Source organism: Clinocottus analis, unplaced genomic scaffold, assembly GCF_023055335.1.
Source record: "Clinocottus analis isolate CAN_PGR_092001 unplaced genomic scaffold, fCliAna1.0.p SCAF_5, whole genome shotgun sequence".
In the NCBI taxonomy this organism is placed as follows: Eukaryota; Metazoa; Chordata; class Actinopteri; order Perciformes; family Cottidae; genus Clinocottus; species Clinocottus analis.
This window is the reverse complement of record NW_027176207.1, coordinates 17,328,275-17,340,400: the sequence shown is the minus strand read 5'-3', so window position 1 is coordinate 17,340,400 and position 12,126 is coordinate 17,328,275. Positions and strand designations below refer to the sequence as shown.

General features: G+C 44.0%; 1 protein-coding gene across 6 annotated transcripts in view; it reads left to right on the top strand.

Moving 5' to 3' along the window:
* Positions 1 to 12,126, top strand: part of LOC137802153 (glutamate receptor 4) — a 101,658-nt gene that overhangs the window by 59,761 nt on the left and 29,771 nt on the right. For 5 of the 6 annotated variants that reach the window (XM_068599771.1, XM_068599769.1, XM_068599768.1 and 2 more), the window contains 4 exons: positions 848 to 1,006; positions 4,326 to 4,493; positions 4,922 to 5,026; positions 6,801 to 6,911. In XM_068599771.1, the coding sequence (XP_068455872.1) occupies positions 848 to 1,006; positions 4,326 to 4,493; positions 4,922 to 5,026; positions 6,801 to 6,911 (543 nt within the window). Of the gene's footprint in view, positions 1 to 847; positions 1,007 to 4,325; positions 4,494 to 4,921; positions 5,027 to 6,800; positions 6,912 to 8,022; positions 10,367 to 12,126 lie in introns of those variants that run through there. The other variant, XM_068599770.1, reaches the window with a different exon arrangement.

Here is a 12,126-nt window from a genome sequence, read left to right as displayed (position 1 = left end):
TCTTGTTTTGGAAAGACTGTCGGCATGTAACGAGCGGCTGACGCGTGCGTTACCGACGCTAGAGCTCGTGTAGAGCCACGTAGTTTGAAGTGAAGAGCCACTAACCGAGATGCAGTTGGGAAGAGTTAACAGCATCAATTGTGAATCTTCTAAAGTTACAGCACTTTTGGAAGAAATTTCCCCTCTTTGATTTACTGTCCCTTCACTGCAGCTCAGCGGGGAAACACTGCCCAGGGAAACACAAAAAGCCAATTCTGCACAAAAAGACTCAAATGGTGGAAGATGTTTGCTGAAGCCTCATATTACTTTTGCTTCTATGCATTTTTATACAAAATAAAGAAGGGCTGGGGATTTTATCCTCCACCTCTACTGAAATCTCGTTACGCTGGGATTGCTTCAGGGCCTGCATGGACAGCAGGAAATACGGCGATTAGGAATTCTATCAGTGTACATATGGGCATGTGGGTATTGTATCAAGGCTGACTTGAAAAGAAAATGCACATATTCTCTCATACTTAACTGTTCAGCCTACAATTCCTAACTATTGAGACTGGCTGTAATGTTCAGCCAGCCTCTAAGGATCACGCTTTGAAGTCTGATGGTCCTAGATCAGTTGGATCAAATTGTTGTACTTGCTCTTCTTCCCCTCATTTACACATACATTTACTTCCGTGGTGCTTCATTGCCGGCCAGCTGTGAGTGCCAAAAATGTAATGTGATTTAAAATCATCAATGCCTCCTCCAGCTGCCAAAAGAGTTTATTTTTATGTCATTTGTCCTGTCATTGACTTCATTCTGTTCGCCGTGGCTGGATTCAGTCTGCTCTCTCCCCTTGTCGCCCCTCAAGGGTTTCAAGGACATCAACCTGGAGCGCTTCATGCACGGCGGAGCCAACGTGACCGGCTTCCAGCTGGTCGACTTCAGCAACCCCATGGTCATCAAGCTGATGCAACGCTGGAACAAACTGGATCAGAGGGAGTACCCGGGGTCGGACGCCCCACCGAAGGTACGTCGTCTCGTAATCAGATCGTTTATCAACACTCATTGTGATTTGGTTCTGCGGCTGTGAGCTGGGATCCTTCTGGGAACTCTTTGCTGGTGGATTCAGAGGAAAACTAAATCTTCATGACACACTAAAACATCAACGATATTATTCATGATCCACAAAAGTACTATTTGATGAGCGATGTTGCAAGAGGCTGAAAAATTGAACAAACTGTTTCCAGCAGACGCTAACGTGATGCACCGGCTGGGAGACACTTGGTTTTAGGACCAAAGACTTTTTTAGCTTATTTTAACGTTGTGATCCCATGATTCTTAAGTCTGTTGCACATTGCAGATCTTCTTTGTAACCTTGCGTTATCCTTTTGTTAAAACACATGGCAACAACAAGCAATTCCCAGCTGTGTAACATCCCTTTTCTGTGTGCAAGACGTTTCTTCTGTTGCTTGTGTTCTGTGTGGCTCTCCCGTATCTCTTGCATCAAAAAAACGTCGGTGTTCAGACGTCGACTCTCAAATCCCGTTTGTAAGCTTTCAGGTCAATTTCAAATCTCTGCAATGGGATTTTGAGATTGTCGTGAGTTGATTTGAAACCAACGGCTGACTGAAGGCTGGGAAACGTATCAAGAACTGATGGCGTGTGTTCGAAGAATAGTGGGCGGTCATGTAAATAACATGCTATTTGTAGTCGACGGGCTTAAAAATGCAAAGCCACGGCAGTCTAAGGATTCCTCCGGGGTTACTGGAGTTGTTGCAACAGCGGGAAGGGGGGAGGGCGGGAGCAGATGCAGCAAAGGAAGTAATAATATTTCAAGAAAGGACGCTGCCAGATAAGATGAAAAGGGTATGAATACTGTATAGCAGCAGCATGTTTGCAAGGTGTGCAGACAGGACTAATGAATACAAACTACGATAAAAAAAAAAAAAAGAAACCCACACATTCATGAGCGTGTGCGAACAAGGAACAGCCATCATCGCCATCATCATCATCATCGGCAGCAGCAATCTGCTCCGCTTTGTCCGCCGCCGTCATCCGCTGCGACGTGACAGCCTGACCCACTTTAGAGTCTTTTCAGGCACACAGATTGCAAATGGCAGCGGGGCAAGAAGGTAGCACGCAATGGTGGCCGGCAAACCTCGCAAATCTGTGTCCAACAAAGATTTTTGATTCTTTGAACGGAAAAAAAACAACCAGACGCAGTGGAGTGGAAACGGTGCAAGTCGAGCAGCGCGTGCGGTACGCGTGTCTGACGGATTGGGGTGGTTCAAATTAAAAGTTTACACCGCAGAGCAAGATTGTGTGTTCGCGTATGCATGTCCGTGTGTGCGTGTGTGTGAGTGTCTGTGTGCGTTCATCCACAGTCCGTTTCTTGATGAATTGCTCTCTCTCCTGAAAATCCACTCAGCCTAAATTACTCTGCTCCCTATTACGTTTGTCCACACAGTCCGAGCCACAGTCAGCCCTTCTTTCTAATAATGTATTAACACTGCCGGTGAGTTTGGGCCTTCCACTGGCATGTTTACTCACTTTGCAAAGACAAATGGTGTGTGTAGTGTTCCTGGAATCTGCAGGTAGTGAACTAATGAGCCCTTCTTTTATTGTACTGTATGAGAGCAAGCTTTAGGGAGCTCATTTCCACTTGGTATTAACATGTAATCTGTGTCTGCACATGACACCTTGACAGTGTTGTACACCTGGTATTAATATGCTTATTTGCTAAGTATGTTTTGTGTGTTTTATCAAGAGTCTTGAGCGTATTTTTGTGTAAAGAGACACACAAAACCTCCCTCACCTGGTGTTACAGGAGGAAGACGAAAAGCCAAGTTTGCAGATTTTCAGCCGGCTCTGCGTCACTGCAGATCGGGTGAAACGGTGCCCGGTCTCCCGCCGCGCCGCCATCACCCGAGCTCCTCCCCGCTCACCCGCCGGTGAACCTCCTTCGGTCTCTTTGGGTCACCCGGCGGACGCTCGTCTGCCCGCACTGCGGTGACACGACGCCAGCTGAAAATCGGCAAAGTTTGCTTTGAGACCTTTGTGACTTCTGCCACACTGTTTTGGAAAATGAAGACAGTTTGTTGGTCCTCTGAAATCCAAACACATATCTCTTCTTATCTCTTTATATTGCGAGTTGCCCCAAATGTCATTTGATAGGAGGATTTTCCGCTCCCGCCCCAGGGTGCAGGATGAGTCATCAAACATTTGAAGCCAGTTTACAGACAGAGAAAAGACAGAGAGTTGTTGTGGATGTTCATGTAAAAAGTACTCTCATATGGATTTTCTTCTTCTTTGGCTTATAAAGAGAGACAAATGAACAATTCACACAGGATCAAAACTAGAAACATATCTTTTATTTCACTGGGTATTTAAGTCTGGCTCATGGATGTGTATGACTGCAGAATGAATCAACTCCCTCGTGTCACCCTGTCCATGGTCATTACTCTAATAGCAGTGAAGATGTTCTTGACTCTCGGTGATTTTATCCGGCACCTCGGTTGTTTGTGTTACTTTGGGCGGCTTGTCAAAGAGTAACAGGGGGATAGAGCGCAGCAGTCTCTGCAGAGAGCCATAATGTCACAGTGAGCAGCGGGCTAATGAATAGGATTCACCCCCGGCCGGAGGCAAAGTTAATGAACTCCTGCTAGCCGGGATAATTAATGCCAGACTGCTACCCGGCTGGACTAAACATTCACCTTTTCCCTTCCCGCCCCGCTCACTCTCCATCTTCCCGCCGTCCTGCCTTTCACTAAATTCATTTTCTGCCACGCCGGAGGTGAGTTTTAGGGTAATGTATGGCCTCACTGACGGAGAGAGTGATTTGTGTCGATGCAAATAATCCGAGACAGGTCAAAATCTTCGCGTCAAAGACAAATTAGGGGAAATTGGGAGGCTTACGCTGTGGGGAATATGCTCTCTCCCTCTTCTCCTTTTCGTTTGCCCAAAAATAATGGGCAGAGTAGCAAACGGCTGCCTCCTTGCAGCATACTGCTTGGCCCTGCAGAAACGCAGCGTGCTCTCGGAGGCAAGAGAGATCTGACCAGCAAATATTGCAGAACAGTTTGCACGTCCGGCTAAATCAGCATTTAATTGCCCGCATTTCTTTTGTTAGTGCGTGTCCCCCGGCACGGTGTGTACCCAAAACAGACAGAGAGGAAGATTGGCCTGCAGGTTGTAATTTACAAAGCACACGGTGCATCCATACCAAGCTTTAAATCTAATAGGCCAGGGTTGAACCATAACTCCTACGACAGTGTATGTATGTGCACGTAAGCCACCAGCGCCCACACACACTACAGTCTATGTGACCGCCTCCTCTTGTCTCCCAGTACACCTCAGCGCTGACATACGACGGAGTGATGGTGATGGCCGAGGCCTTCAGGAACCTGCGCAGGCAGAAGGTAGACATTTCCAGACGGGGGAACGCCGGCGACTGCCTGGCCAACCCCGCCGCGCCGTGGAACCAAGGCATCGACATGGAGCGTACTCTCAAACAGGTGAGAGGCTAAAGGATGAGAGATCACACACGGAGTACAAACTGGGACTCGACTCACTTCCTTTTGCGTCGCTTCCAAAAACTATCAACTAACAACTATCAATACATAGTTATGTCATGTAACTTGTAAGTTGTTACATATGACTCATTTGTTTCTCTACGCTTTGTAATTTGTAATAAAGTTTGTTTGTTTTTCACCATCATGATGTAAACGGCTATCCGTTCTACTCCTATTACAGCTCTACGGTCGAAATAGTCTTTTTTTGTTGTTTTCCTTTTACTTCTATTGATTTGCTTTTTTTCACTTTAAAACACCCTGAGAAAAGCTGGTCTATTACGAACTTTCCTTTCCTTGTAAATTGACTTTCCTCCGACCTTTCTGTGGAGTAAATGAATAATATTCGCTGCCGGTTATATCATTGTGTGCAGGTCCGACTGCAGGGATTAACAGGTAATGTCCAGTTTGACCACTATGGCCGCAGGGTCAACTACACGATGGACGTGTTTGAACTGAAGAATAACGGACCCAGACGGGTAAAACATCACACCACACTGCTCACATTTGTGTTATTGATGTATATTTGTCCAAGTCAAGTCAGTAGTACTGTATATCTTTGCATAAACATTGTTTTCCCTCCTGTCATGTGAAGTATCTCGAGGCTGGGACGACACAGAATGTAGTATGGCACTTTCTATTATCATAAGTGTGTTGTAAAAAAAAAATAATAATAATTATTCAGGCTCGGCCGGCGTCTTCACTTCTGGTGTACGAGGATGGATGTCTGTTGATGAAATTCAGGGGGAAAATGGGGAAAAAAGGAGAGCAAGAGAGAGAGAGAGAGAGAGAGAGAGAGAGAGAGAGAGAGAGAGAGCACTTGTGCGAGTGATGGCGAGAGGATGAAATGAAATAGAGAGCAATCAAGGTAGAGGCAGGGGAGGGAGGTGGTGGGGGCTGAGGGGGAGGAAGCAGAGAGGAGTTCCCATCAATCAAACGCTGCTTTGGCCTGTCTTCCTGTGCACAGCGTGGGTCCTGTCAGGACACGGTGTGTGTGCCTGTGTGTGTGCCTGTGTGTGTGTGTGTGTGTGTGTGCCACGGCCTCTCGGCTACATTTTCCATGTTCCTCAATCATCCCGATGTCCCAACACAGAGGAGTTATCGGCCAATCACAGGTCTACGATGCTCACGAGCGACGTCCAACCAGCAGCTGGCTGTCCTGCTCAACGTCTCCAGTCTCTCTCTGACTTATAGCTGCTTATTGTTGCTGTCAAAGCTCTTTGTTTAATACATTATCTATACATCACTTTGACACAGCGTTGTTTTTTTGCAGATATTGGCTGTTTGGGGAAACAAAAACAAAAATCACATCTGGGCTAAGCAGCGCCATTTTATATACCTCCTCTCGATAGACAGAGGGTGCTCATGTTGTGACCGCAGCATATCATGTCTGTCAGTTCCACTCGGTCAGTTTGACCCTGAAGGATTTCTGGAAGATGACAGTAATGTCGGCTGAACAGGAAATAGCTTTTGACAAAAAGAAGCAGCACAACATTGAGCTTGAAATTGGAATCTCGCATGAGGGCGTTTCAGCTGAGGCCGGGCAATAATTCAACATCACCGCTTATTGTCTTTGAATGGAATCTCCGCTAGTTGAATAAATGTTTAGAAATAACAACAACAAAAAAACGTCTTGGCTTTGGAAATAGCCTTTTGGAAACATGATCTACTGACTCGCTGCATCCAAGCATTCAACCGTAAGGTTTAAAGAGAAGAAAACAAGGATAAAGAGAAGCAAAATTACAAAGACTTTGAGTCAAGATTATTTAATCGAAACAGAAAATACTGTTTCATAACCATAATCGTTCCCACAACATGCACCAGAGATGGGCACCTGGACTCAAGTGACTTGCGTACAAGCATCTCTGGGTTTGATAGTCTCTAGACGGATGTGTTAAATTACAGTTGATTATACACAGTCATTAGTTGGAGGCCCAGTGTAATTATACAATACCCTTGAACTCTAACTGTTATTGAAAAATTGGTTACGCTTATGCCATGCCTAATAATGTTAGCAATATATTCCTGTTACCCTGACCAATGTTATATATGCGTCTATATAGGAGCAAAATACAGTTATACATGCTTTGAAGAAAGGCTTTCTTTGTGTTTTTCATTCACAGTGCAATGCAATAGCCTGTTTGAAGTGATCATTTACAACAACTAATCAGTGCTGACAACTATTATAGACTTACATACACACACACACACACACACACACACAATGAATCTCACACTTTGTTTTCCCTGCAGATCGGCTACTGGAACGATGCAGACAAACTGGTGCTGATCCAGGATTCTCCTTTGCTTCCAAATGACACCTCTGGCATGGAGAACCGCACTGTTGTCGTTACTACCATCATGGTAAGAGACCTCTCCAACACACACAGACACACATTCGTAGTGAAAGAGGACTCTATTATCTGGTGCATAATGTTTTGGGGATATGCGGAGTCAGGAGGGTCAGTGGCTACGCGTCATACATCCTTCCCTCCAACAATCACAATAATCTGGCATTAAAGGTGGTCATCTGCACTGTTATCCTTCACCGCCTCCCACTTGTAAAGCGCCTCAGTTTCTAAGGAGGCGCTTTACAAGCATCACTACAGAACTCCCCACTATGTGCACACAGTTAACCACTATTCTTTATGAATCTTGCATTCTTGGGCAAATGTTCTTGTTTGAGTCTGTATTTTATCGCCGAGGCAGACATAATGTAGACATACATGTATGAGTGTTACTTTTTTATACTATGTAAAAAAGTTTGGACCATAGAGTAGGGGCTGTTTAGACACTCAACATTCACACTGGGAAAAAAAAGTATCATAAAACGGTTATAGATATCAATTATCTACTAACAGTCGCTCCAATTGACCAGAATACAGGAGCAGCAACAAGATTGTGTGGTGTGACAAGATAATCTCAACTCAAAGGTCTCCCTTCTGTAGCCAACATTTCATCACACATAACTCCTTGACGGTCACATTGATTATATCCTCAGGATGAATAGTAAACATATCCAACTGTGAACTGATGAAATTTGCATGGACGCTCAGATTTCAGCTTTTTACATACTCCTGAAGGACCTTAGGCTGTGTACTGTGACTCACTCCGAGTCCACATTATCCGTAAGAAGACTCTCTATTACTCGAATTGACCATCACGCGACTCCCGAATCGCTTACATTCTCTTGTATTGCACCAGTAAACATCTGCAAAGGTAGTCAAAGTGCTGACGTTACTGCGATTCATGCTCTCATTGCACAGATGAAAGAGTTCATACAAAAATATTTCACACATGATAGAAATCAATGGCCTTTGCATGGCATGTCAATCTCTGGCTGTAGCAGTGACTCTGACACGGCTGAGTACAGTTACAGGGGTCAGATTGTGAGCGCACATGTAGCAGCTGAGTGGAGGAGGGAAGGAGGTGGGAATGGAGAGTCACAGCTCAGCACAATCCTCCCTCTTTTCAGCCCCTGATGAGGAACCCCATTTTAAGAAACTGAGCCCCAGTTGGACGCAAGCAGGATATGAAAGCCCTTAATGGCAGAGGGATGGACACAACAACCCGAGCCCAAATGAAGCCCTAAAGACTCTGGGCGAGAGGAGAGACACGGCAACTTTGTTAATGGACACCCTGTTCGTAAAAACTGAACAAGAAATGGAGCCACTCAGAGCTGTAATGGAGCCCCTCGAGAGGAAAATGAAATGCAAATGGAGGCCTAAAAAAGACTCTGTCTTTTTCTCTTTTTTTTTAAAGGACGGTGCTTGTGGATGGACACCCATTGAGGCTAAAATGGGTCCCGAACAGCACAGTGTCGGTTTACTAGCATTAACAAGCTCCCGCTACACCTGTTTGTGTGTGTTAGAGTCATGCATTGTCACGCCCTGGTGTGTGTGTGTGTGTTTGTGTGTGTGGCCAATCACAGCTTGAATCCCATCCTGGTTTGAATTTGTAATTTTCGCAAAGATCTACGGACCCTGAACTATAAAGAGGGACGGCAGCACCAGAATGGGAATATGTTTCATGTCTAACGGAGTTCCTGTCTGCTCTAAATCTGTCACTTCCTGCGACTACCTGCTCCACCGTACAGTACGCTACACACTCAGAGGGCTTCCTGTAAGCTCTAAAACAGCTTAGAAAGACTAATGCTCTCATAATCACCCCAGTTCATATCCATCACGCTTTTATGCAGCATGATATTATGGCTACATTATGACGCCTTCCTTTCACTCCTGCGTTTAATGTTTGTGAGAGTTATGTTTGTTTAAACTTAATGAAGTGTCCCAATGTTATATTGCAGCGAGGCTGCCTCCGTGTCTTTAGAAACTTGTTAGGAGCCGTTATAAAAGAGCAGTCCAATATGTTGGGAAAAGCTCTCGTTTGTCTTCAAGTGGAGGCGAGTCGCCCTCGGGTTTCAGCGAGTTTATGCAGCTCGACTATCCAGCTCCTAGTGTATGCGCAGCAGGGAAATCAGCGTCCATTGTTTATGTGACAGTAGACTTAATGGCAAATAGTGCAGAAAGTGACATTTCCTGTTTTTTTTTCTTAACTTAAACTTGAATGGACCTTGTGAGTCAACGCATTAACAAAAGAGGTCGCGATGATATGATGATTAACTTTTTTCTATAATGTTGTTTTGTCTTTTCAATTAGTCCCTTGGACATTTTAGCTTTGTGTTGTATCCCCTATTCTGCCAAATGCCAGACGTTGTTGTTGTAGTCACCCTTGTTGTGATGTTAACAAGGGTGTTAAAGGACCCTTTCCTCAGCTTTTTTAACAGGGAACAGTCCAAAAGGGACCAATAGTCAGATAATAGCTGCTACTATTATGGCTACCGGTCTTTAATTTAATCCTTATGGCTAGTGTTTGAGTGGGAAACAACCCACACAACCCAACTTTTGTCAGCAAATTATTTTCATTAGGGCATTCATGTTTCATTTTGAATAAATAGATTTGCAACCATCTCATGATCTTCTTTCGTCTGGTGGGATTTTGTATTAGTCGTATAAATAGCTGTTTAGCTAAAAGCGTTTATAGACATCAACGCTGACTCATATCTTCCTGGAGGTTGATGCGTTTACAGCGAAGCGAAGCTCCCACAGACAAGGACAAGGTTTGACTGTTATTTTATTGGCAGGACAAGGCTGAGAGCTTTGATGAAGTGTGTCTTTGGCTTTAAACTCGTCCATTGCACTTTAAACCTGGCACACTGTCAATCTATCAGAGGGCAAACAGTACAGACAAGGTCCTGCTGCAATGAGGTTTCTGCTAGCCTTTGTTCAAAGAACATGTTTGGATTTTCTGGATATTTTGGCGTCCCAAATCCTCCAAGAATCAAGATTACATTGATGCTTTACAGCTCATTTGGCCTCATCAAACTTCTCACAGCTCGTGCAACGTAATCCAAGTCTTATTTATTCAGTTGCATACTCACTACTTTGCTAAAACTTTATTATATACAATACTTGCAATACTTTTGAATGCAGAACCTCAGATCATAACACACACAGAGAGAGAGGAACTTCATTCTCTGCTCAAGTAGACATTTATCTTTCCGTAGAAAATATTTGTTTGCTGCAATAATAGTTGTCTGAAAATTGAATCGAGACCCTTTTAAGTTGAAACAATCGATTTACAAAACGTCTGATTTAATCTCACAAAAATGTGCAAGAACGAAAGGTGCAGGGTTATTACAAGATGCTCTTTCATGAGTCAGGGTGTATGTTTGTGGGATTATGGGAGTTAAAAATGTAACTGGCGACAATTACAAAAGATCAGATGGTGATACTTCAGTGATTTATAAAATACTGGTGTTTTTCACCCATGCTTTAACTTTCCATGATACTTGTTTGTGTACAAGTTGTATATGAGATTTGAGGCTTTATCAGCATTCATTTAAGGACCACGATGATCTAAAACCCATGACAAGGCCGTAATGTTGCCCTGCAGCAGCCGGCCGAGTGCACTTCATGTAAAAACAAAAACAGCACAGTGGATATTTACAAATCATTTTTTGGGGAGTGTGGTGGGGGGGTTATTGTGCTTTGAATGTGATCCCTTTTTCCCTTGTCCTGCAACCACATTAAATCAATTAAAACATATTATTTGTAGTGCCTGAAGTGGCTACTGATGACTGAGACCCAGCGTGAGTCATTTACTGAGGAGGATTAATGTGTTTTTGCCTCATAAAATGTTGATTTTGTGCTCAAGTAATTGTAAAATATGGACCATCATTTTGCTGCTTTTCCTCGACTCATATTTAACCTTCATCTGCGACAGATTATTTATCTCACGTAACTCAGACACAAAACCAAAACAGGCAGATTTTAGGCAGCACAGTCAAACAACTCTAACGTGGGTAAATACAGCATGCGTCTAGGTGTGTGTGTGTGTGTGTGTGTGTGTGTGTGTGTGTGTGTGTGTGTGTGAAGTGGGCCTTACAATGTGCATATATGTGCTTTTAATGGCATGTTTAATTGGTTTCATTAGGCAGTGAGTGAAGCAGGGTGGTTGGGATTATTGACCAGCCTGTCAGCCGTGCTTCAGACCTCTGAGGCGCCGCTCTCTTCTCATGCCAGTAGCACTGACTGCATCCTTTATCTGGGCCACTCCCTCTGCTCCTCTGGCTGCCAGCACTGTCATGCACCCTGCTATCATAAATCACCTGGATTAGCGCTATGCCCCCCACCCCCACCCTCACCTATCTGATATACATCCAAAAGTACCATGACTTGTAAATAGAGTCTTCATAATTAAAGTGATGGAGCTTTATTAAAAGCGTATCACGAATTGCATTTTTCAGCCGTTGCACATTTTGTGGAGTTGTCAGTAGAAGAAACATGGCGTTGCTTTACAGGGAGTGGTGCTTGTAGGACAGTAAAAGCCATCAGGTGTGGAAGTTTTATGCTGATGGCCTGTTTTTTGTTATTAATTACAAAGAAAATGATCCCATAAGGCTCAGGGTTCAACCCAGTTGCGAGAAACACACACCTATTGCGCCGAATGTCAACATTTCTGAACCAAAAGCAGGTTTCATAAACGTGTTTCATATCAGCGCTTGCAGAAAACGCACAACGCCACGTGGGTGGTTTAGGAAACAAGAAGATTTTGGTTAAGGTTAGAAAAAAGATCATGGCTTGTGTTGAAATAATAACGTCACAGCTTGAATATTGTAAATAAATAACCACCATTTCTGAGCGGACTTTCTTGAGTCATGTTAAGTATTAAAAAGCCTAATTACGTTGCGTAATAGGCATCAAATTGACATTAACTGTACTTTTGGTTTCACACGGGACTCGAACAGCGGCCCCCTGGGTAAAAGGTCAGTTTTGTTTGACCCATCCATCAAACCTCCCAACTCAACTTGGACTCTCTGGGTTGTTGTACTTCTCATTATACAACTCAACTTTGAATAACACTCGATTTACTTCGTCACTTCTCTGTGCGTCGCTCTTTGTACGTCAGTCGCTGAGACCGAATGCAAAAACGTTGACATTCAATTCTATGGTTTGCAGAAACGTACAACGCCCGGCAGCCTGGGAATTAGTTTAAATACCTGCAAATTTGTTTGGAA